Source organism: Hippocampus zosterae, chromosome 16 (genome assembly GCF_025434085.1).
Source record: "Hippocampus zosterae strain Florida chromosome 16, ASM2543408v3, whole genome shotgun sequence".
NCBI classification, from domain to species: domain Eukaryota; kingdom Metazoa; phylum Chordata; class Actinopteri; order Syngnathiformes; family Syngnathidae; genus Hippocampus; species Hippocampus zosterae.
In genome coordinates, this window is record NC_067466.1 from 10442692 (window position 1) to 10469869 (window position 27178).

Genomic DNA, 27178 nt, shown 5'->3' on the forward strand with positions numbered 1-27178 from the left:
ATTGAGTTTGCATCATTTGAGTTTTTGTTCCGAATCCCGACACAGATGATTTGTCAGGCAGGTGGAATACAAAAATGACTACTTTTCAGTTTGGCCGTTTAGCAATCATGTCAACATTCCGCGCTCCGCTGAAATATAATATTTTCTTTGTGAATGAGCAGCGCCTTTCACAGTCAGTCACATGATAAATTGCACATGCACAATCTAATATAATCAAAATGTGAATCAAACATCTGTTGTCAAATATATCAAATGTCATCAAATATCATTTGATCTTGAATGATCATGATATTGAAAATATAATCATCAAATATAAAATGTGCGGTCCTATTTTGGCATTAAATTTTTTGTGTTTCACGGTTCAGATTCAAGAAGCTTTGTCAATTTTACTGGTACACTTTTGCCAAAAATTGTCTTCAACACTAGCATAATGTTGAGTTGAATAAACTATTTCTTGCATTTTTCGGCACACCTAAAAGCAATCATTTCCGCAAAAGCCGACAGTGCGCCTTGTAATCCGATGCCCCTTATTTATGGATCAATTTTCTGATTTATTGGACGGAGTATTTTAAATGTTCTGTAGAGCGATTTCTGATAGCTGCAGCAGTTTTGAAAGCGCTATATTAAATAAAACTGTATTGTATTGTATTCTTTTTAGCATATTTCCATCTACTGGCTGCATAACGCAACCTCACCCGTTATTGTAGCTTCTATTCTATGCAACATATAATGCGCTTGATATGAAAACAGTTTTAAAATAAGCCATTCATTGAAGGTGCACCTTATATGCCTTATAGTGCGGAAAATAAGGTAATTGTTTTGTATGTGCTTATTATTTGGATCTGGGTGACTTCTAGCATCAAATGGAACTTATAAAAACTATCAATTGATAATAAGATATACTGTAAATATCTATTGAGAATTTAGTTGAATAATTTAGGGACATTTGATGTTGAACAGATGTTTGAATATGCCAAAAAATAGTGCAAGTATGAATTTAACCACAGTGCAGGCAAAAGAAAAGGTTTTAATTGTAGATAGGTTTCGCTGTGTCCTATTTGGAATATATTTTACTCTTGTGGGTAAATAAATGCAATAAAAAATATATAAAAGTGAACAGAATGGGCAACTGACCTTAATGACTTGACAAATTGCCACGAAGATACGTCATGTTCGCTTGAACGAGCCATGAGTTTGTTTGTGTTCCAACACAGAGCTTCAAGCGTAACGGTGGTCAGAGCCCACACGGCTGAAAATCACAATCAGCAACCGAGCCACAGCAATCACCTCTCAGAGAGAGATTACATCACCACTAGTCCAAGCATCTAATCTTAGATTAAAGGGATGAGGGACAGCAATTTCTCCTTTCTTACATCTTTTTTTTTTTTGGCCATTCTTTTTTTTATCTGCATTGAGCTTCAAACTGGGTGCCTTTCACAATGACATCCCATGCAATTTAATCAAGTGTCCTCAGCAAAAGCCGTTTCCATTCTCACCTGCACACTGTCACGTCATTGGGTGTTTATTGGGCCAACTCCGCCATTGTTGCCCCAATTTGCAGCTGATTGGCATCCCACAGCCCCGCTGGTTTACCACTTAAGTACTTCTAGGAAGCTTCCACACCCTCCTCCAAGTAATACGTTTTTTTTTTTTTTTTGGTAAGACCAGAAAAAATCAGCACGCTGCAGGATACATCGTGGCACGTTGCTCCAAAAGATAGGCTTGATTTTGTGCTTTTCCGGGGGAAAACTTGCAATACCGAGGGGAACAAAAAAGAAAAAAAGATGCAAAAGAGCATATTTGAGCAAGTCTGGAACAATAAATCATTATCATAACCAACTACTCAGTAGGGACGTGGTGTCTGTCACCATGTTCACAGGGGGTATTTGTGCGTTCTCGTGTATTTGTTGGGAATTTGGTATTCCCGTGAATGACACACAAACACATGATAAATGCGGGGGGTAAGCAAAGGAGAAGCGGCGTTTTGATTTGGTGATCACGACCAGCAAGAGCTGTTTTATGCACCCCGTGGTACAGATTATGTGATGGCCCATGTGTGTGCGTGTGCATGAGCCGCCACTCTGTAATAAGGGTTGCCTACCCAAGCGTAAGTGTCAGGGTGGAGACGCCTGGTTCATTAGGTACCATGGCAGGATAATATATGAACAGAATTCTCAAATGCGCACACAGGTAAGAGGAAGAGATGGCGTGAGCAGGAAATAGGCAAGCAGCCATTGTTCTTTCACATCTTTTATTTCTGTCGCTGTCCTCGCGGCCCTGTTGCTCCGGTGTGTGTATGTGTGTGTGTGTGTGAGAAAGTGCGTGGGGGGAGTTGAGGCTCCCAGGTCACATTATGCCCTGTTTTGTGATGCAGAGCTCATTGGGTTTATTCCATTAATTCATAAATTAAATTATTTATCGGTTTATTAGATTTAATTTATTGCATCTTGCGTGCCGCTTGTTTGGCGGCTCTGTTGCCGGATTGACAGGTTGCTAGTCATGGTAAGATTCCATATCCCATCAGCGTCACGCAGCAGCACACTGCTAATTGAGTTGAATGCGTCGCTCGTCTCTCCTCGGTGACTCCATCTGTCGGCGTCTTGTCATCAGTTTGTTTGCACTTGACAGCTTCCAAGTCAGCCTTTGTGTGTTTCAACGTGCGCCTCTGTGGAGGTGTGCTGCTTTTTTTTTTTTAAGTATGCATCTTTTTTTTATTGGGGGGGGGGAACATTGTGTACAATACCTGCGCTAAGGCTTAAACATTTGTTGACTGCAGAATCATCGAGTGTGGGATTTAGCACCTTATAAAATGACTATAACACCGACCGAGAACGGTTTTAGGGGCCGATTTTGATTTCGATATTTGGCAGGATAACGTTCCAAAAATTGATTAATCAGCTCGTGAATTTCAAAACTACATGTTGGGAAAAGTAATTTATTTTTTGCTCACTTTATCACAGACAAGAACAAATCTTAGAATTGCAAGCAGTTTTTAAAAGTCATACCAAAAAGGATAACTGATGAATTTATATTTATTGAAATTATAGTTTTGACCATAAATATTTTCTACATCTAAGCAACCTGAGCGGATTTACTGCCAAAACGTTTTGTGTGCATGGGTTCCACTGTGCATATAAGATGAACAAAAGGAGAATGAAACTGAAATGGCACCAACCCCTTTTTTTTCTTTATTTTTAAAACTATTCCCCGAAACCATCAAGAAATGTGTGCGTCCGTAGACATGCAACTCCCGAAGCCTACCCAAAATGTGCTCCTGTCATTCAAGGTGAATGGAAGAACGTGTTACATTCTTCACTCCATCTCCACTTGTTGCGAACGGTGAGAAGCAGCAGATTATTTGGTAAAAGCATTCTAGTGTTCACGCACGGCCACACGATAAATGGGACAATACGTCATTGTCTGCCGAGATGCTTATTGGATTGAATGGCGTAAAAGATCTATCTAGTGGGAAATGGCACAAGGACTTCTGAGTGATTCCAAAACTGAACAGCATTTACTGAGATTATATCGGCTGCATACACCAAATCCACAAAATAGAATCATAGATTCGCTCCTTTTACCAGGAGGAAAAAAAAAGTTGATTCTGGCGTTTTCCCATTCTTTTACTTTCTTTAAGTGGTTTCCAAGTTTGCAATTTAGAGTGGAGAAGCCTCACCCATTTCCATTGAAAAATACTCATTGACGAGTATACACGTCAGTGGCGGTGAATGAGTTTGTCGGGCCCTGATCATTATTATAAGCCGTTGTGTGTTGAATTGAAGCGCTCGGTCTGGATCAGATCCATATGAAATGACAGTCTATGAACCTGAATACATATGAAAAATTATTTTCAAGCAGATATGAAAGGTATGAGTATAAATTCCAAAAATGAACAGCAGCAACAACAAAAAAGTGTGTTGGTAAGTGTTAGTGGAAGTTAAAAAAAAAATGTAAAAAAGCCTTGAAGATCTGGCCTAATCATCCAACCACTGTGTGTACAGTTCATAACAACACACAATAAATCTGAATTTGCAAAATAATCAGGGGCAGGGGTAGCGTCTGTCACCATCACATTCTGTTTTTGGCTGATGTAAACACCTCCCAGCTATAAGGGACCTCGATATGGCAGCTAGTCACTCGTTCATCAGGTTATTTCAGGAATGCATGTGCAGTGATTAAGTGCGATAAATACGCCTTGTGTGCTGTGGCCTTTATTTGGCTTTTGGTCCGCACGGAATTGGCAAGACGAGTGGGAAGAGATGCTGTGGAAGGTGTGCGTTTATCCACACGCTAGTGGAAATATGTGCGCCTGTGATCTTGACTGGCTCACGTTGAAAGAAGCCAAACTTAAAAGGCGGCGCGTGATGCGTTTGTAGATAGAATGACATCAACTTTGGAGCCCGTACCGTTATCGGCACCGCCAGCACATCTCTCTCTCTCTCTTCTCTCTTCTCCGAGGGCCTGTTTACCCGACACTGTTTTTAACTGCAGACATGCTGCGACTGACATTTTGGCCAATGGCAAGAATTTAAAACGCAGAGGCGGAAGTTTTTCAAAAGTATTTGCGAAATCTGATCAGTTAAAATATTTTCTAGACAGTGGCCACTGTGTCTTTGCTTTGAGTCGGTGTACTGTCAGCCACGGCAAATCAAACCAAGCAAACAAGTTGTCTGTCAAGCAAACTTCGCTTCGTCTTCAGTATCTTTGCGGAATCCTCCAGTGGCAACTTCGGTGCTTGTGTACGCCAACCATGCACTTTCCAACTTCTGAGGTACGACAAATGAGTGGCGGCCTTATCAATCCTGTCTTTTCACGCTTGTGTGAACTTCATCATAACAGGCACGTTAGCTCAAGCGGTGGCTCAAATACGCTGCTTGCGCGCTTATGCATACATCGACTAAACGACACAACCAACGCGCGCTTTGCACAAGCCTCCTTGCGAACTGCCACAGGTGACGAGCGGTGGCATCAAAGGCACTTGTCGCTCTTCTGGCTTGATCTTCATCTCTCATCTCTTCCTCGCTTACTCTTTCTCACCTCTTGTTACTTCACACATTTCTTCTTATTCACATTTTTTCCCGTTCCGCGGTGTATCTCGCTATTCTCCTTTGGCCTTTTTTTTTTCTTGCAAACCCAATCTTTTCCTCACCTTTGTCTTTCTCTGCTCCAGTTACCTGCCAGCAAAATCACCTTCAGAAAAGAAGACCTGTCTTTTTTTTAAATGTATTTATCGCTTTATATTCATCTCCCATTTCTGGAGAAAAGACTTTTGTAAAAAAAAAAAAAAAAGGATCCATATCACATGCTCTTCTCTGTCGACTACCCCCCCCCCCCAAAAAAAAAATCCCACCTCTACCCCTGAATCGGTAGAGTGCGGCCAGTGAGCTTCGCCAGCTCCCGTCATTTCTCATGAATTAGCCTTACCTGTCACACACTTTCTTCTTTAGTTTCTTGCTCTTACTCATTCCATTCTCCCCATGCCCTCTCCTGCCTTTCCATCTCTCTCCGGTCCTCACATTTCATTTTTCTTCCTACACACGCCACACAGCAGTCCCTTAAGAAATGTCATTTCTGTCTTCTCTTTTTGTTCTGTAATTTCTCCGTGTCCCTCCTTTTCGCTCGGGAATTCGTTTGTCGTCCGCCGTTCTTCTGTCCTGTGATCCCTTTCTTTTTCTCTCCGGTTCTCCCTCTCTCCGTCTTTGTCCCCGCCACTCCTCCGCTCCATTTCTCTTTTCTGTTTTTCTCACACTTTCACATCTGTTCCTCTCAGCCTCCTTTCTCGCCTGTCAGTTTGGGGCCTTTTCCGAAATGCCACGATAGCATGAATATTAGATTATGGTGCTATGGCCACATTATAATCATCTCACAAGAGAAATATTGCAAGTGTTGGCATCAATCCGTGAAAGTCTTTGTTTCTCTATTTTTGCCATGTGCCTTTTTGAGTGCTTGTGTAAATCTCGGCTGATTCGAAGTCAGGTAACAGCTCTGTCCAATGATGGGAAGTGTTGAATTGTTTTTTGTTTTGTTGGATCCCTTTGGGTCCCAAATAAAGAATTAGCATCACACAAACGTTTGACATTGAGCTAAAATGAACCTTATTCATCATTTGGTCAAATTTGATGTTCAAGAATTTTTCAAATATATTTTATTGGACATAACACAAGTGGCAACCGTTTCGGATTTTGCAATTGTTGTTTCAATGGAAAATATAGTTCCACTCTGTTCCAATAGTTCAACAAGAGCTGTATGTGCTAGCTTTCTCTCATCAACTGTCAAGGCAGATGGGACGCTTCTCTGCTCGATCTGAGCGAAAAGTCTTCATTTGAGATCAGTTCTCGTGCAGGCAAGCGCTTGTGGTCCATCAAAATGCAAATATTATGTTCTGCAATATCTAGGACAATATTATTGTAGTGCTAATTGGTGCAAAATTTTGTTCCCGGTTGCACCTGCCCACCCCGCTCCTCAATTAGTTTTAATTGCAATTGCTGTAATAAAATGGGACAAATTGTGTAATGATCAATGTTTCCGGAGCGAGCTGACAGTTGTGCTCGTATTTGCTTTCGATGGCTCGTTTAGTTGAATGGGATGAATGCTAAGTGAACACGTACCCTCAAGGAGGGAAGGGGCTTCTCTCTCTCTCCCTGGTCTCATGCAGCATGATTTATTCATCACGCCACATGTCTGTCGAAGAGATGCTCATACGTGCCATGGTACCCCGCGTTTCCACTTGAGATGATTTCATCGTCATACGTGTGTATGGAGTAGAGAGAGAATGATCAAAGTCGGGAAATATATGAATTGAGAAATATATTTTTTAAAATCTGTCACTGGAGGGGTAAATCTTATTTTTCAACAGTCCCTCTCTTCCAAATTGTCAAATTAACTTCTTTTTTTTTTTCCGAAGCAGTGAGAGGGGATAATTAATAGGTCCTCTTTGGGTTTTTCTGGCTGCCTTCAAAGTGATAATTCTCGCCGGCTGTTGCCTCCAGGGACTGCTCCATCTTATTAACTTGTCTTTCTAGACAGCAGGGATGGAGAAGAACTGCTAAGTCCTCCTCTGACATCTCTTGCCCTACACGTGCACTGCTCACTGCACATGCTTACGATTGCATGTGAATTCTCTTATCAGACAAAAAGATTTGAAGGCACACAAAATCACTTTTATTTGTATCATTTTAACTCATTCACCTCCAAAGACGTTTTTAAACGTCTTTTCAGACTTGCTCTAGAATTGGTTGGTACTGAATGAGTTTAATATGAAGTGCAGTAATGCAATGTGGTGACCCACAATAGTTTGAGATAAGGACCATGGGGCTGTGCACTCAGGGTGAGTGGCATGACTTTGGGTTCCATTTTAGGAGGAGTTACTCTAGTTGTCAGGTTTGGAATATAACATATATCTATGTTCAATATCTGTAAATTAAATTATATCATAGACCAATCAATTTATTTTTATTTTATTTTTTTGTGGAGCATAAACTGTTGACTCCAAATGCTCCACAGCAATACGTTTTAATATGAGTAAAAAAAAATAAATAAATTTGAAGCAGATGACAATGCAATGTTAAATTGTAGTGGGGATCCGGTTAACTGTGAGCCCTTAAAAATGACATTTCAATCCTCTATATAGTTCACGCATGCTGTGGATTAACAATAAAAGTGTCCCATACCATATAATCACGTGCAGTCAGGTGAAAGAGTACCTGCACACATTTAGTTAATGATGTGCTTCGAACCTTTGATACATCATTCCCATCTACCTGCATGAGAGTAGACGGTTGCAGGGAGCAGTGTGTAGGATGCTGAAATTAATTTACCCATTATGTGTACTTTGACAGGGACGCATCAGAAAGAAAGAAAAGAATAGGAACAAAAAAACAATAGGAAAGAAAAAATGTGTATATATATGTTTTTGCCACATAAGAGCTATTTAGACAGGTTAATTTTTTTTCCAGTGTATAGTAAACTACCAAACTGTAATTCAAGTTGCCATGTAAAAATGTGATGAGGGGTGCTTAGTTATGTTTGATGGTTTTTGCTTCCTTGATGAGAACCTTGATGGCGGCCCCATCAAGGTGCTTGAATTGATTTCTTAAACAGAAACACAAAGGCAGGATTACTGGAAGAAATTAGTCTTAGCTGAACACATCAGGTAAACACCTGATTAAATCTCCAGTTCATCTTTTTCCTTGAAATCAATACATGAATTGAAGGTGTCCCTCAGTTAGCCCGAGTAGGCATTCAGTCTTGCTGTACGTTTTCTGGCATGTCTCCTTTTGTCCATGTTAGGGGCGGGGGTGGGGGGGTGGGGGAATAAATGACCTACTGTATCAATCAATCACACCACCAGCAGCTGTCAAGCCAAATACTTCTGATAAAATGTATCGCATCAGAATGTGTCAGATAAGATAGAGTACATCACATCCGAAAACATCCGTTCTATTTTCATATGTGACTCCGCAGTGCATGTCGTCACAAAATAACATCGGTAGAGCATCTTTTCAGCAAGCAGTAAAACGCTTTTAGTTACGTGTAGAACACATGTTGGAAGGCATGTCGTTTGTTTCGAAACAAACCTCAGTGCTTTGCAGGCAGCTTCCAACAGAACTGAACGACTCGATTTGTCCTCGGTGCCTCCGGAGCTTATCTGACCATTGGACATAACATGGTGCTCGCTCTCCATCACTCTCCTCTGCTGTAAGAGGATGCCTTCACGCTGCACTGTAGCATTTTGAAAGCTGTTGTCACGGCTGGGGGGGCTTGAATGTACGGGGAATAGGATTGGCACAGACAAGCAACATGACATATGAGTAGAGAATCATTCAAGACACCTGAAAAAAATGCTTTATGCCGTGCTTCAAAGCTAAAAAGAGGATGGATAAAAAAGCTTTAATCTTTACCCTGTGGCAAAGAATTTATGAGTATATCATTTTGAGGTTACGTTTACCCTATTCCAAAAAAATATCGATATGAAATAAAAATTGATGCCCCAATTGGCCAAATGTCTACATTGCCAATAAAATAATTCAGCCCTCATTCTATTTCATTCTGTATGAGTTTCTTTTTTAAAAAAATTCTATTAAACTCCCCTGAGAAGTTGTGTGATATGATATTGTGCCAAATACAAAGTCGCCCGGCACACGGGGTCAATGTAATCCGCTGCCGAACAGTAGAGAGGCAGACCAACCTTTTCCTCTTGCGGCTCTCATGGTATGTTATTTTCCAACTTGAACATAAGAGTAGCAATGTGTCATTGCGGCGTCTGTTCACTCAACGCCGAGCCGAGGTTTTACTTGCCGAGAAAAGATGCTCTAAATTAGTGATCATAAATTAGCCCGTGCATATTCATTACGCCAATCTCTGCAGTCTCTTTATCGTTTAACTGCGCTATCATAAACATAATCATGGCTTCTCTCTCGTCAAGTCTCTGGTGGTGATAAAGCCTCTCCACTCGCTCATAGTTTAGACAAATATGCAACGTGATCAACCTATAAGGTTGAAAAAATGATTAGTTTAGTCATGAATGTGAACCGAGATAACCATTTATTCTAATCAGCTCAGTTTAGCTTTCCCTCCATCTTTTTTTTTTTTAATGAAACCACTTTTTATTCTGCTTGTGTTCATCTGCCGTGTTATTGTCCTGTCTTTCATGCATCAATAGAGGGATTATTATACATTCTTATTTGTAATTGGAGGGCAGGTTAGACAAGGGGATAATTAAAATAGTGCGTGTCGCTACTCCATCCATTTTCCGTCTGTGTCTCTTGGCGGCGTGTTTGCGCGTCCTGCTTTGTCCTCCAAGCTAATGCAGATAATGTGGCACTTAGTGCGGACAGCAACAAACAAACGCGTACTCTTACACATCGGCGAAGCCGTTGATCAACCACCGCATCACACAGAAGCGGCAAATAAAGTTTAGATTCCCCCGCTAAGGCCTGATTTATTGACAAATGTTTCTGTTCACAAGAATGGGGCGGTTTGATGAATTGTTTTTCGAAGAATGATTTGTTGTGATCAATCGGAGAAAAGCCTCCAGCAGTGACGAAAATGTCTTGACACCGACAAGAAAAGTGTGAGAAGGGACCCATGTGTCTTTGGGTCTTGAGACCGGCGCTCATTACAGTGGCTGGTAAAATATTAGAGTTCAGCTGACACCGTCTAAGTGAATTGTGGAGAACAGTTTTGACAGCAGGGTGAAGGCAGGCCAGATTAAGATGGATGATGACAACAGGCGTATCTCACAAGCGGCATTGTATTTGTTTGTGTGTGTGTGTTGTTGTTTTTTTTTTGTAGCTGGTGCCAAAGTGTTCATTCAATGCGGTGCTTTGGGTTGGTGCCACTGTGGCGTAAATGAAGATTCCTGATGGGTGTGTTCAGATGTTGTTCAAAATGATGTTGCAATTTTTCAAAACCGCAAAAACCATTCATTACCCGGACGCGGCTAGCCTGACAGCTCCAAAAGCGTTCGTGAAATGTGGTGCCGTGGTTTGATTTAATGTTTGATCAGGAAAAAAATATGCAATCCATTTCTTTTTTTATATATATATATTTTCTGTCTGCCAGCTCTGTTGCTGAAATGCAGGGAAATCACCTCAAATTATACTCTGGTTACTTCTACTTTGCTTTCTTTCATGTACATGAAAAGTTAATTTGGCGAGTGAAATCTTAATGAGGTTGATTGAAGAAAACTTCTTCGCAGACTCAGAAAGGCTCCTCATTCTAGATCACAAAATCAAAATTCAAAGGAAACTTTGGCAAAGAATGATCAATGTATCGAAAAGTCGTTATCCACAACTTACCAGCTTGACAAGTTTACTGATATCTGCTTGAACTATTGAAGGTTAAACAAGGAGCAGAGGTTGTTTTCCACTGCGCACCCGCACTGTGGTGTCACAGCACTGAAGAAAGCTGCACCCTGTGCTGTTGTGTTAAGGTTTTTGGAAATGAAGCTTGATAAAGATTGCAGTTGGCCTTTATCAAATGTTAGTGGTCACAACAATTTGCTGAACTGTCTGTAAGTTTCGATCGTTCCAGGTACATACGGCACAATTACAAGACATAAGCAATTTAAAAAGCTGTAATATGCATGCCAAACCAGTAGTTGGCGATATAAGGAAACACTGTGTGCATTCAACCAACTGCTTGCCCTACCTGAACACTCCTTTGAATGCTCGGTATTGGCATATTTGTGGGTGTAGAGTTTGACGTCTGCAAATAAGTAAGAGTACTTCATATGAAGGACCAAAAAAAACTGCTTTGTATCCAGTTTTAGTTACAAAATGGATCTGGTGTGAATTCAGTCACAGTTTGAAGGTGAAACAATTCCAGACAAATGGTTACCTCCCTTTTTCAACATCTTACTGACCATGTGTTGATCTATGTTCCCATCAAAGACAGAATCACAATGTGACACAATATTTCTCCCTCTCTCGCTCTGAAGAGCAGATGGAACAAGGAGAACACTTCATCCGCAGGTTTTTGGTCTCCTTTGGCTTTCTCTGGCAAAGCCAACTCATCCCGCTGTACTCATTGGCAGATCTGGTTCCTCGCCCGTGATCCTTCCCTCTTGTCTTGCCTCCAAATACTGACTCATTCAGTCATTCCCTCTCTTTCATTCACTCTCCTCCTCCTGATTTGGCCACCGGGGAGCTACTGTATGTGGCAATGGAGCAAGCACCATTGATAGAGCATCTGTTTCGACACGGTGCAGGATCTGTGGCATGTGGGCGAGCATCTGGGGGCACGCGCGTGGGGCGCATTACATCGAATTGCATATCTCAACATGCCTTGCTTCACCGTTTGCATATATGGCCATTTCGCATGCACAACCACTCCCGCCGATTTCAACGGTCCCACCAAGAGTACCGTGGTTTTACTCCAGCTGCTTCTATAGAAACATCGCATAAATAATGGATATATCCTATGTGCAGCTTGTTGAATATGACTCCCGTGCACCAGCGGGCACGCGTCCATTTTCGACACTCGCTCAGTCAGGAAGCGAACATTTTGGCATCATGAATGCATGGGGGAAGCCAGACAGAGAGGAGAAGCCCAATCCAAATAATCACCGCACATCTCTTCTAGATGGCCCGACTTGTCAAAGCTCATCAAGACACGCTGCCAATATACTTTCACCCTTGGCAGCAAACAAAATGAGACATTTTACTACCCAAAGTGCACAATTTTCACAGAGTTTTGATGAAGTGGCAATATGCTTACCAGTAATGTACTTTGTTTATCGTTTTTATAGCAATTTATTTTTTTTTCTGCATGCAGCTCTCATTGAATATCCTCGAGGCAACTGCGGGCAGTACGCTGGCTGAAACAACCGTTTGACTGTTAAAATGTGTTTATTCTATTGACCAGGCAAATTGTTACAGACAGCCGAGAGGGGGGGGGGGAGTCTTTTCTTGCTGCAAATGTTTTCTAATGAATCAGACTGTTGATGGAAAGTGGCAATAAAATCTAAATAACCCCCGTGGGCACTTTCCCTCCATTAACATTTGTGGCTGAATGTCTAAATTAAATATTATAACATCTATTATTATACTATGCTGTCTCCCTTTTCAAGACAAGAAGCAGGGTTTGTTAGTTTTCCTTCATGGGATTTTTATTTATTTATTTTTTTGCATGTAGCGTTATATCATCCAAAAATACTCTGTCGGTTTTCTGGGTTTTGTCACATTTGGAAAGAGCCTCCTGAGTTTTGAATGTATCTTGACGGTTGAAGTACGTAAAATGATCAATGCGCATCTGATCTCTGCTTGGAGTGGCAGAGATCAGGTGTGCACCATCAATTTATCCCAACTGAGAAGCGTCTTTTCGGTCTTTTTGAGCAGACGTACATTTCTGAAAGGGTGCAGGTGCAAGTCTAGTAATTACATGCAGCTTAACTTTTTTTTCTCCTTTGCACAGACGTTTTGCAGCAGCAAAGCACCCAATTGATGGGACATCTACATGTTACAAGCTGCATGGTGGAAATGATTGCATTGATTTTATAAATTCCATGTAGTAATATACTAAGAATATACCTATTGCATTCCCATCAACGGTGATGCTTCGAGATATGAGTTAAACTGGTGTCTATCATTCACTCTCTTGTTACGTGTCAAGAAGTACACATAAAAATGTCCAACTATAGTCGTTGAATTTAGTTGGGGGTTTTTTTCTCAGTTCATATTATTCCTGCAATTAAATGGCTACATCAGATTTTTTTTAAATCTAATTACATGTACATTGAACTTCACAATTATGATTGGAATTTCACGGCATGGTTCAATTGACACAATTCCCATTTTTTGCTCTCAAGTGGCACTATTCGGATATGCATAGCAGCGTGAATCGAAAAAAAACCTGCATAGATATCACAAGATATCTTTGGAATGCCTTCTGTTGGCTCCTTGTCACATCATCTACAAAATAACGTCCTTGCATATTAAACAGTCACACTTTCTCTTGACACAAGTGATTTATTTTTTCCAGTGCGCCTGGAGAAGTGTTTCACACGAGTGGCACCACGCCTACTAGCCTCAAATGATTACCTTGTTAAAGCAATGCCACCCCATGGCAAAAGTAAGAAATACAATGCATACAAGCCCATGCCGAATGTGGCCGGTGTTACACTTTTTTAAAAAATGACAAAATGCCACAAGGATGTCTGCTGTAGCTGCTCTTCATGGTCAGCCATGGGTTCATGGCAATGCTGGAAGGGAAGTGGCTTCCAAGCTATTTGTACTGTCTGACCTTTAAGATGATGAAGCGCAGGGAGAATGACCCTGGCCGGATTGTTCAAAGAGCATCCTCTACATGTTTGGGTCCAGAGGCTGGCAGCATGCTGCGGGATTGATCCACCCCTTCGTCAAAGGCCAAATACAGGAAGCTTTGCCAGATGAGAAGGCCATGCATCCTCTCCTTTTGAAAGTGCTCTCCAAATCTGCCACGCTATCCTTGCATGGATAAATACTGTATGTCAACCGCATAGTCAGTGAAGATGGACGAGCTAACAGTGGCAACTGTTGACGATGCTAACGAGACTGTGGACACAGGACATATACTATGCGTGCTCTCTCTGATTTTGCTTCTTGCACCTCTTGCTCTGGAGTTTCCTGTGCTCCAGCCCTGTTGCGCAGGATTAAATCTACTCATTTAGAGCTCACATTGCGACCACAGATGTCAGCTTTGAGATTGAAATGAGCTCCCCCTCTGCAAAGGAGCTGGCTTGAAAAAGGAAACTTCAGAGAGAAACTAAACACAAACGCAAAGTCCTTTCAGTTGCCTAAGTGTAGCCCAAGTGGGACTTAACACGTGTGTGTGTGTGTATGTGTGTGTGTGGTTGTAAGGACTTAACATGTATACAGTATTATATTTGCTCGCTAAACTAGTAGGGCTGGTCAATTTATTGAAATTGAACCGTAATTTCAATTTTGGCTGCTCAGAAACTTAAAAACATTTAAATCAAAGAAAAGCGATTCATGTGTCAATCGACGCGATGGGTATGCAAGTTGTGAAAATACCCTACATGCACCTTGCTGTTTGTGCAGCATGTGAATCTGCTCCCCCTGGCATGTTTTAAGCTGTCTCATGACACTCCAGTTGGAGTTTGCTGGAAAACTAAACACACAAAAGAAAAGCTTACACATATTGTGTTTTTAAATACAAGACATGCTTTGTAAAACAGAACATAGTGCTAATGCTACATTGAATGTAAAATCCCATTCACATGCTACTGGTAAATTAGCATCAAATTCAACGAGTGATTATCCTTCAAATAACAAATATTCATAGTCAAACTCTGTCGAAACATATCCAGACAAGCAGTGTAACGATAATGAAACACACATATTCTTCCCAATCAGTGAAACACGACTGCTAATAATGGAGCACTACCAGCCAATTCTGGACCAAGTCTGAAAAGACGTATATAAACGTCTTTGGGGGTGAATGAGTTAAACACAAGTTTCTTCTACTCTTCTTAGGTCTTTTTAAGTGTGTACTCCATACATGCATGGCACCACACTGCTCCTAAGCGGTCGATGAGCAAACAACCAGTATTTATTTTTTTATTTATTGTTTTTCTTTGCTATTATTTTGGTATTTTCTCATTTTTCATTATTTATTTTGTGGTTGTTTTGAGAGTTATATTTCAAGTTAAGATGTTGAAGGAATTTTTCTTGTCTCATTAACTCACATTTCCACATGCGATGGCAGGAAATGAGATACCCAAGATCCCAGGTTACCACAGCCAGTCCCAAGACTTGTGAAAATAAAAATAGAATAACAAAATAGACAATATGAATATGGTGAAGACACAAGGGAGATGCTTATTCACGGTTTGAATTTGTAAATAAATACAATGCAGCAATTAAAGGTGTGGATACGGCAGAATGAAAATGCAAGACGCTTGAATTTCACATGATATTCACAAGGTCATCTTGTACTGAACAAAAAAGAAGTGTTCTCAACAGTTCCACTTGCAGGGATGACATTTTTCATCCACCTTCTTCTGACAAGTTTTCATGATGAGCACAAACTGAAACCAGGAAACAAAGTCTTTGTCACAAAAACATCTCAAATCTATGTATGCATACACAACACTATAGAATCGTGATTTCCTTTACAGTTTTTCAGGAGTTTGTTGAATAAAGTAGACAAATCTTTTCATCAGGCATTTACTCCTATATAAAGCAAGATGATAATGGTTGTCCTAGACGCTTTTTCATCTCCTCTAATTACTGCCCAAAAGCACTGATGAAAGGATATCATTATGTTGCAAAGCTGGAGAGCCACTTTGAGGGTGTAAACACATTCTATACGCAGTTCGGTAAGAAATTAAAAAGTAGCCCGGCTTGTGATTGGGGTTTTTTTTCCCCTGTAACTGTACTACGGTGCTATTCCTCACAAGTGTGTGCGTTTTTGATGAAAAGCGGTGCTTCAGCCACTGGATGAGCTAGCCGTGATTGTGTGGGTCAGTGACATCAAAATGACATCATCACGCAGCGCTTGATGGGGTAATGATATGATTTGAGTTAGTCTTAAGAGTACAGACTCCCTGAGACTGTCGTGCTTTTTCTTGTGCATTAAATTGCAACATTAGCTACATAGGCTATACACATAAGTGGTATTTTCATCAGAAGGCTCCGTAAAAGCCAGGTCTGCTAAATGCAAAGAACCACTAAAATGGGATCATCATTGTGCTTGAGCTCTGTCTTGCTTTTTATAAAAAGTAACAACATGGCTAATGCTCGGCCTAACTGACATGAATCGGCTTCACTTTGCATCTAATTGTAAAGCTGCTGTTCAAACCCGCTGTTTTGGTTTTTCGAAGTGGTGTTCTGCACTGGCTGTTGGTACCTCAGCATCATTCTCCATTCGGTCTCAAAAGTCTTCTCATCCCAACTTTGGCTGTAATCTTCTTTTTCCATCGCTGCGTTCACGTATTCACCACCTATTATTGCCCGTGTCTGATTCTCCACATTCATGTGGAGCAAAAAAAAAAGAAAAATGCTAATTAAGTTTAATGAAACAGCTACAGTATCTATTGTATATCAAATGGCCAGAAAATACAAAAGGTGCATATGCGTTTCATTTCATCCAAGCCCCTCATTGCTTCACGTCTCAAAAGAAATTCATCAGAGGGTCTCAAAGGCTTTTAGAATAAAACCCTCCTGTCTTGACCTAATGCTGGCACGCTTCCCTGCCATTGGTTGTTACTGCATGTGATAGAAATGGAGACATCTATTAGGCCTGGATTATTGCTTGCTACAAAGGAGGCTGACATTCTGAAATGAAGCATCCCCTTGTGGTCAAAACCTTCATATCTCGTCTCATGATACGCATTCTGAAGCAGGGGTCCCTAACTTGCTCCCGAACGATACTGGTCCGGCCTATTCACTTGCCCAGAAACGGCTGTCATTGTGCAGCATTTTGAGGTCATTCATGTTTGTGTAAAAGGAGGTGATCATCCTCTCTCTTCTCTCATACTTGCTCACTTCCAAAGTTCCCTTGTGAAAACTTGGGTGTGACTTCATCTGATTTGGCTACTTTACCTCAGTGTGGCTCAGAAAGAGCCGCTTCGAATGTTCTTGTTTATTAAAAGTGAATTTGGCCACACGGCCGATGGGCTCCCCTTAGCCCTTTAAGCCCAGTTGCTTTTCGTTTGCTGTCTGGGTGCCAGAGAGCAAAAGGGGGGGGGGGGGTACATGGTCACCTTCTCCATGGGTAATTGCTTCCGTTCACTTGGTGCTCGCAGTCCTCTGATCATACAGCAGACAGAAATAAACTCTTAGACGTTTATTGTTTGGCACTAATGAGGCTCTTTCTTGGGTAGGGGAATCTTTTTAAAGTATATAGAGGTCAGTGGAGAGACACTCATTTCCCAGATGCACACGCCGTGTTGCTATTTAGATACGCATTAATGCTGACCACTGCAGCTCGGAATGCATTAGTAGCCGAAATGTGTGTCGAGCAATATGTTCTGGAGTTGCTGTCACCCGTATAATTAGGCAAACCTAATGCTAATATGAATATCGAGAATAACAATATCAATAAAGTTGATGCTGCAAGTCGGGGTTTGAGTGTTTAAATGTAATACAAATGTTTGTGTGTGTCTATATCGAGGCGGGGCACCTTTTAAAGTAGGACAGTCGAAATTGATGGCCAACTCTGAAAACTGACCTACTTAGAGGCGCAGACAAACTAGTTTCCTCAGCATGCGTGCTGAGCCAAGTTGCTCTGCAAGAAATGCAAAGAAAGCACACCTTTTTGGACTTTAATGGAAGCATGCATTTCCTTCTCATCTCTTTAGCCAGTGGATGACAAATGCAAATTTTGTAGTTCAGGTTAAGTTTCCTCAATACAGTGGCCCCTTGGAAATCACTACATGCTATTTTAGCTATATTGCAGTAGTACCTCAGTTGACAAAAGATTCAGTTTTTGAATGACATTTTCAGGCAGCGGTGAATTCATGAACAGTCTTGGCATGGTCCTGGATTTGTCTAGCTTTATTTTGAAACACCCAAAGATGCTTAAAGAGACATGCAAGGGACGGCAAAGTGGTCCCTTTGTCCTGTAGAACAATATAGCTAGCTCGCACATGCAATTATGCTTCCATTCAGAACATTATGAACACACCCCAAATGGAATTGCGGAATGTATTACGTTCTTGAACCCGAGGATCCAATTTAGGTTGTTTTTGTAATGCTGAAGACTGTTACTTAATTTCCGTTTGTATAAAATTTATCGAAACGTGGATGCAAAACTTCTTACGACATAAGTAAAAGTACATTTGTTTCGGGTGACGCCTCTGATCAAGCATGCCAGCATTTAAAAGGTTCTGTGCCTAAAATGGCTTTAGGCCAATCGTTCCATCACCTGATGCTTTTACAGGCCACCTACACATAATCATTACCTTAATTTCTCGTTGACATTGGTGACATTGTTGACATTGCAGTCCAAAATTAGAATAATACTGGTCCAATCTACAGGAGGCAATTTGCACACCTACACTATCACATATTGTTTTGGCTCTACCACACTAAACTATATATTTGTTGGTCGAAAAAAATCTCTGATTTCAATTTTTATTAGGAGAAGCAGTCTTAGTTTTAGCGGTATTAGACACCAGGATGTATTTTCTCTCATCAGTGTCCTATGGTCTTGGAAAGTTCATGGCATTAACCGCATTAAACAGGGGATTAATTCTTGGGGCTCTCGATCTGTAGTAATTGCCCACGGAAATACTGATCAAAGGTATCAAACTGTGCTGTGGATGTCTACTTCTCTGCACTGCTGAAAGATGGGACTGTAGACGCCGGGGCATTGCACACCCAACAGTTCAGTGCAGACGCTTGCTGCGGTCTGCCTGCTGATTGGACAGGTGAGAGTTTGATTGAGGTTTTTTTTTTTTGTTTTATAAAGCAGAATTGGCTGGTACTGCTCCATTCACAGCAGTCGTGTTTCACTGATTGGGAAGAATATGTGTGTTTCATTATCGTTACACTGCTTGTCTGGATATGTTTCGACAGAGTTTGACTATGAATAGTTGTTATTTGAAGGATAATCACTCGTTGAATTTGATGCTAATTTACCATTAGCATGTCAATGGAATTTTACATTGAATGTAGCATTAGCACTGTGGGGGGTTTTTTTTGTGTTTGTTTTATAAAGCATGTCTTTCATTTAAAACCATAGCACAAATGTTCCCCTTTTTGAGCATCCTGGCGATTGTGTACTTGATTAAACTCAGAGATTATTCATCCAGGAGCTACGTGGGATGAAATAAACATGGCCAAATTGCAGGACATTTTAGACGGTCGCGCTAGGGGCCCGACGATGATGAAGTTGGTAAAAGGCTGTGAAAGTCACCTCCCCTGCCAAATCCGCGGTGCGAGGCCAAGCTCCAGCTAATAAGTGTGAGGAAGTGCAGTCGTAGCTTCAGCCAGCGGCCCCACAACACCTATTATTACCAATCCTATCAGACAGCCATGCGTTTCCATTTACAGGCTACTGTTTAAGCTGTAGGGAGGTGGTTCATTGTGAGCGTGATGACACCTCTCTCCTTGTGTCTGTCAGGGCTGACACTCTTTAATAGTCTTGTGGAGGTCATCCTCATGTCATGTGCGGATGGGAGGTGCGGGGGGGAGACACGACACATGAAGACAATTGGTGCTATTTTGTGCCTGTTATTGTCGGTGTAGTGTGAAAAATAGGATTGCTGTGCACGGGATTGTACTGCGACGGCAGGTCCAGAAGTTTAGTGAATGCTTAGGGGAGTGACTAAGATGATGTGTGCTGAACCAAGGCAGAACAAAAAAAACATGTGTTTTTTGTGTGTTTGTGTGTGCGGATTCTGTAGTTTACACCGCAGCAAAGCATATCATTGTTCTTTTAAACTCATCCAGACATGTGTAGAAGGGCTCGGCTGGTGGTATCTGTGTTCATGTGGCTCTGGCCTGACCCAAGTGGATATAATGGTGCAGTAGAAAATGTCCTGTCAGTTGATGGAGGAGCTGCCTGTAGCAGCGGGAAGGAGTGTGGCGACAGGGGCCATGTGCGCTAACCTCTCCCCCTGTCACTTTTTCTGTCTCGTTCAATCCCCCTCTCCTTTCATTTCCACCTTTTTTTCTCTTTCACGTTGCCCTCAGATACACTGCCCCCCCCCACGCACCCACTCACCCCTTTTCCTCAGACTGTGTTCCCTCCTCCCACAACACCCTGTGACAAATTACTCCTGGCGGTTGATTTGTTGGTTGTCAAAAGTGCTCCGTGCGCTGGCATGAAGGTGGGGTGAGCAGGAGAAGAATCTTCCTCCCTGTTCCTGCCTGTCGTCATCAGCGTTCCCTCAGCCCCTTCGTCCGCACACCCCCCCCCCCCCTTCTCAGCCCCCCTCCCCACCTAAAAAATGTGCACTCCGCTCTCACCGCTACAGCTCAGTTTGCAGATGCCTCGGTGGAAAATGACGTGCGGTCTCTTAAGGTCTCATTAGAATAGCTGTTGTCCTTGTTTAATCAGCTCACTCCACGTTGACTTCACAATCCTTCTTTCGACAAAGCCGTTCCGATATATTGTCGCGTGTTGGCTCAACAGAGGAGAGGCTTTTGTTTATCGCCACGGGTGGGGGGAGGATGAGCAGAAAGGGGAAATATTTGTCAAAGAACTGTCAATGAAGTTATGACATACAAAAGGAAAGTTAGTGGGGGGAGGGAGGGGGTGGGCAATGCAAAGATCCGATGGAAAAATCCTCAGATGATCACCCTCAGATGTTAATGAGTGTAAAATAGACAAAACCAGGTAGAAATTTCATCGGAGGACGGACCATTGTCACCATATATGTGTGCGCCTGCTGCACCCCTCAGTGGCGCAAACAAAAACCTTTTTCTGTGAAATATTTTTGTTTTCATTTCTTAAATCAACTTTTACAAAAATACAGGAACGCTGTTAGATATGAAATGGGATAAAGCAATGCTACTACTTCTAGTAATAATAAAAATAATCAATTAATGTTGTATGGGGGCCCAGTAGTACAGTGGTTAGCGCGTCGGCTTCACAGTGCAGAGGTACCGGGTTTGATTCCAGCTTCGGCCTCCCTGTGTGGAGTTTGCATGTTCTCCCCAGGCCTGCATGGGTTTTCTCCAGGTGCTCCGGTTTCCTCCCACATTCCAAAAATATGCATGGCAGGCTGATTGAACACTCTAAATTGTCCCTAGGTGTGAGTGTGAGCGTGGATGGTTGTTCGTCTATGTGTGCCCTGCGGTTGGCTGGCAACCGATTCCGGGTGTCCCCCGCCTACTGCCCGGAGACGGCTGGGATAGGCTCCAGCACCCCCCGCAACCCTAGTGAGGATCAAGCGGTACGGATGATGAATGAATGAATGAATTAATTAATTAATTAATTAATTAATTTTGTTAATTATATCACTTAAATGTTGTCTTCAGTGTTGCCGGCGAGACACACACGCACATGTTTTATTAGTGTGTATTTATATAAAATTCCTCGTCTCACCCCCCCTCGGGTGGTGTCCGTCCCTCATTCAGCTCGGGTCCTCTATCAGAGGCTAGGAAGCTTGAGGGTTCTGCGCAGTATCCTTGCTGTTGCACTCCTGGTTGACTGTTCTGTCAACCAGGAGCTGATGTTTTGCTCCTCTGGTATCCCTACCAATGCCCTTCTGTGCTTCGCTCATGTATTGATCCATGTGTCCACTTATCTTAGCCGCAATGATGCCTGACATGATCTTCCATGCTGTGGAGAAACAGGTTATTGGCCGATAGTTGGATGGGACTGCACCCTTTGAGGGATCCTTCATGATCAGGATCGTTCACCCTTCGGTTAGCCATCCTATATACAGTACATATACCGTGTGTGTGTGTGTGTGTGTGTGTGTGTGTGTGTGTGTGTGTATAATATATATATATATATATATATATATATGATTAATATGATGTATTTTGAGGGTAAAAATAATATTTTTTACCAAGAGAAGAAATTGCCCTAAATATTAAATGAAGACTCGTATACTCATAGAGTGCTTTATTTACACCATACGGTACCCTAAATGTTTTGCAAAATCCGACATTCAATTATTTAAAAATTGGGATTCAAGATAAATAAAAGTTTTCCAAAATCCATCTGTAGACTTTTTTCTTTGCTAATATATGTTATTACGTGAAAGAACAGTGGCTATTAATATGAAGTGGCCAATGTACATACACGTTTGTTTTATTGGCTAATTTTAGCTTTTGTGGGTTTTAATCAGGTGGGAGTTTTTTTTTTTAAGTCAGGAAATTACGTTACGTATTGATTCAAAAACTGTCATGATGGTCATGCCACAACACCATCATGTTTTTACAGCTTTTTTAATAAATGTCACAAGGCATGCCAGGAAGTCAAGACACCTGCTTCTTTGTGCTTCACTACGGAATGAATGCGAGTCGACTTTGTTCATCAATGAGACTTTACGTTTCGCTATTAAACATATTTTGTGCCGCGTTATACAATTGGAGGAGGAAGCATTTCCCAGAATGCTTTGCCTTGAGTTACAATTATCACATTTCACTGTGTGATCGTACCTCTTTAATGTGTCATTTTGTACAGGTGCGGTGAAATTGTTCAAGTGGTGTCAGTTCGCGTTGTTCTGCTTTTGCCGCTGGTGAATCTGGCACCTTGACTTAAAATGTTCAGGTTATTCATGACACTCTGGACTTTTGCAGCTTTCGGGAAGTATGTGTTTGGAACCATTTCTGAGAGTATCAAAGACTTGTTAAACTACCAGCATTTAACGCTTGCTGTGGCGGGCCAGATGTGACCCGCAGCTGGGAGTTTGACACCTCACTGAATGGGATTGTTCAGGCTTGCAAGAAGCTGGGGTCTATCCCGGGTGACTTTGGGGAAAAGGCAAACTACACCCTGGACTGCTCACAAGTCATTCGCAGATCACCTCTCCCATTAGAAACAGCCATTCACACGGTCTCTGAGCACTAGCTAAATCTGTGCTGGCTACCCATGATGATTTCCGAGAATTTGATAGATTTCCGAGCCGCACCATCCTTTGGTCTGTTCAAATTTGACGACGCTATAAAACAAAACTGAGCAGCAGCATCTTGTCAAGAGTGCATTTTTTGTGGCAGCTCTCGCTGACTACAGTGTGGTAGTATACTCGCGTCCAGTCAGTGTCCAGCTATCATTTTCACACTCAGTAGATTTTGCCTCTTATTACCTCCATCTGACATCCCATGGTAATAATTTGATGGTGTTTCCCGTGGAGCATGCCAGTTAGAGCGGCGGTGTGTTTGCTGTGGAATCTCCAGCAGAGTTGGTTTGATTTCATCGTCTGGCCGTGGCCTCTGTGAAAAGAAACTCATCTCCTTTTCAGTCACTCTTGCTGCTTTATCCACTTTTCCCTTTTGTCGTTTCCTCCTTTGCAAAAGTAATAGAACATCGGTTTTCCTTTCAACCCCTGCTTGTATAGAAGCCAGATTGCTTTGTGTATCGTCATCGAAATAGAGAAGAGAGCATCACATTCCGCTTGTGTTCACGAGGCGCGGAGCATCGGGACTCTGGCCCATGTGTTGAAAGAGACGTTGTGCTTTAGTGCTATAAATTTGGCTCGAAAATCCTCCCGTCAATGACAACGGAGCCTGCATTAACATCAAGACGGTGCCTGCTCTTGCAGTGAGAGCTCAATAACAGAAGAAAAACACACACAAAATACATGTAATGAAATTCAGCTGCTGAAACCTGGCTTCCTGAATCTCATTAAAGGAGCTTTGTGCAGTTTCCCCTTCTTCTCTTTGCGGGAGAGTTTCTGGGTTTCCCCCCCTAATATCGGGGCAGATTTCATCCTCCTCCTCATTTAAAAAGGACAATGTCTTGTTCCTTTCCAAGCCTGAGCCCACTCGCCACAAAGATGTGCTCCGCGGGGCTGACTCACTGTAACGATCTATCTTGTTGTGCATTTCCCCTGAAGTTGTGACTAACTCCCTGTCCCCCTTTTCTCCCTCCCTACCATCTGCTTCTCTCTGCACAGGGTTCGGTTTCATAACTTTTGAGAGTGAAGACATCGTTGAGAAAGTCTGTGAAATTCATTTTCATGAAATCAATAATAAAATGGTAAGTCCACTCTTTTTTTTATTTCCAAGTCCAGTTGGGCATTGAGGGATTAATATTTGATTTGTTCCTTTTTTATGACCCAACTATTAATAGCTGTGTGTGTGGGGGGGGGGGGGGGGGGGGGGGTGAAAGAGAGAGAGAGAGAGAGATACTGGCTCACACGCACACCCTGTGGTTCTGTGGGTTTTGGGGATGGGAAAGTAGTGGTGTGTACTAGCCACAAAGCGTGAAATTGTGTGACTGAGTTGTGCCTGTCAGCCTGAGAGACAGGAGACTGGAGCCTGTCCCTCTTCCGGAATCCCAAATACACACACACACACACATTCACAGGGACACACAAACGTGAAGATGTCCAGGGATGGTGCTAGCAGAGACTGAGTTCATTAGTTGGGGATTAACGCCTTCCGCAGGCTCCTGTGGCGCTTGTTTTATTTACACTTGGAGCTTGGTCATCTCACAGCACTCAAAGCATACTTGCCCTGTCGTTAAATGATGATTTTAGAGTAAGCAATCCTCTGCATCATGGCTCTGAGTGCCCCTCCACCGCAGTCGAGAACAATCCGTCCCAGGACGTTGGCGCAATTGTTTCCTTAGCATGTCAATTGTATTAACCAGTTCATGGCTCATGTCCCAAATATAAAACTTTTATTCACTGTGTCAAACGAGTGTTGTCAAAAGTCAACGACTCAGAAAAGAAATGGATAATGCCAGACTGAAACATGGGCTTGAATCAATCCCCAATCCACTCTAGAATATCCGATATAGTGAGCGAGTCGGCCATTTTGTAGTGTTTGACGAATATGGGTTATCCCTTTATATTGCGCTCAGTGTATCTGACATGTCGTTCCGTAAAAGTCGGGAACAACCGACGGTCCCTAGAAAACCCAATCCCTATTTGCGGGTGTTGTTTGATTTTCATCATGCAGCCTGAACTACCGGAGACAAATTCCTTGTCATACGTGGCCAATAAAGATGATGCTGATTCTAATGAGACAAATTTATGAATTGTGGTAAGAAAATAACTGTAATATAGTTGGAGCAACACATCTCAATATGAATGGACATTGATCTTTATAAACTGTTTAAGTTCAACAGTGTTCAGATGTTGAGACATTCTTGTGGAGTATTTTACTTTTGTAGAATTGTCCTCAGAATTGTCCAAACCGACTGCATTCACAGACACTCAGCTGACTGCCTTGACAACACAAGTGGACTTGGTATGCTGAGACCTTGATTCTTAAACTGCCACGCTAGGACCCCCCCCCCCCCCCCCCACACACACACACACACAGCTTCTTATGCATTCTGAGCTATCCTCTTGCATCATGTCTACAGGACAGCCACTCCCCAGAAGAGCAACCGCGATACTTAACCATTATCCATTTGTCGACAATCTGTCTTAACGTGGACTGACGTACAGGTACATTAAGGCTTTTAGAGATAATTTTGTGACCCTTTCCAGTTCCATGCACCTTAACAATTCTTAATTTTAGGTCTTCTGACAGCTCTTTATTGCCACATCAGGCAACGCTTCTTTCAAATAGCAGATTCATAAATGGTGTGCGGGGTTTTTAGGAAAGGGGAAATTTCACCAGCACCCCCAATCTCGTCTTATTTATTATTACTGGTTCTGTGTTCATCATTTGTGTCGTTCATTCTTGACAGATTCATTGAACTGCCATTGTACAAGTTTCTGCCCAGCATATTTTTCCTGAAAATTTGTGTTGAAAGCATAAATTGTCTGACTTTTGTGGGTGCAATATCTTTGAGCAACTGTGTGGATTGTCATTGACTGATGGGAATACTTACTTGCCTTTCATCTTGGCTTTTCTCAAAGTGTCCCTCCCCTTTTTCATTTCCCTCCCTGGCCTTTTCCACAACTTGACAGACTGACTGGCTGTCTGACGGACAGGACCAGTGTAGTAGAACCTTGTTCACCAGGGACCAGCCCGGGTCACACATGACCCTGGTGCGCACCCCTCTATGCTTCAGTGCTGCATCCCATTCTGTGCTCAGGCGGATATCTAAAGTGTTTTTGAAATTATTGTATAAAAGATAGTCTCTCACATCCTGTGACATTTAGTTGGAGCACACTGTTGACATTTTTATACCTCTACACTCAAGGCTTGAATATAAATGCCCAAGATTTTTTTTTATCTACCCTAAGATAATAAGCAAAGGGGTTGCCATTTGTCCCCTACCTGTGCGGTCATGCAATATACAGGATGACAATTTTTATAGCCATTGTTTACAAACTAATATGCATGCGCTACAGCCATTCTAAAGCCTAATGAAAGTCCAAATCGCTGTCTGTTTCTAAGGAGTAATATGAATGTGACAATTATGCTGTATTAATAATGGGTAATTAGCCATAAAAATAAATGCATATGGTCCATTTTCCTTTGCATTTGCCACGACAACTAATGAGAAAAGGCTTTGGAAGCATAAAAAAAAAAATGTTGCTCATGCATGCGTCAAATGCGTGAACAATACCCACAACCAAACACATTGCTGGTTCATGATAGGATAACACAAAGGAAAGGATTTTCCAATATGATATAAAAGAGAGTGCGAGCGTTCCAATTAAAGCTAAAACCGCATCTCTCTCTCTAAGAGTTGCGGTTTATATATATTAGCTCACGCCTGCCCAAACTTCCATGGCCACTGTCGGTCTATGATGCGATGCACCTTGACATGTTCTTTACACGTCACCTCCATTCAGCCTCGTAGGACATGATTGCATAAAGCTGTGAAGAACAACATCCTTGAATTCTTGTGAGTCTTTCGTGAGTCCCAGTAAGATCAGAGTATCTGGGCTCCGGGGCATGTGTTCGAGAACCGCCCCCGGCCCGGGCTTTAGGCCTTTTCGGAGGCTTTTGTCACCTTTACAAGAGGTCCTCCTGATAACACCTAAGATAAATGTCCTCTCGTGTGCAGGAAATAAGCGAGGCCCTCACATCTACAAAGTGCTGACATGTGGAAATGTGTGCAAAAAGGAAAGGATGTGGAGAGTGTTGAGAGCATTTTTCAAAGGACCCTTCGGTGTTGCCTTAGTTGCAAAGAGTCGCGGTGGAGA

At 42.1% G+C, this 27178-nt stretch overlaps 2 protein-coding genes across 13 annotated transcripts in view; both read left to right on the plus strand.

The window, feature by feature from the left end:
* The window catches only part of LOC127588109 (vascular endothelial zinc finger 1-like), a 288931-nt gene that overhangs the window by 199648 nt on the left and 62105 nt on the right, over window positions 1-27178 (plus strand). The window lies entirely within an intron of this gene.
* msi2b (musashi RNA-binding protein 2b) overlaps window positions 1-27178 on the plus strand; it is a 225664-nt gene that overhangs the window by 136381 nt on the left and 62105 nt on the right. For all 10 annotated transcript variants that reach the window (XM_052046680.1, XM_052046686.1, XM_052046688.1 and 7 more), the window contains one exon: window positions 24020-24102. In XM_052046680.1, the coding sequence (XP_051902640.1) occupies window positions 24020-24102 (83 nt within the window). The remainder of the gene's footprint in view (window positions 1-24019; window positions 24103-27178) is intronic.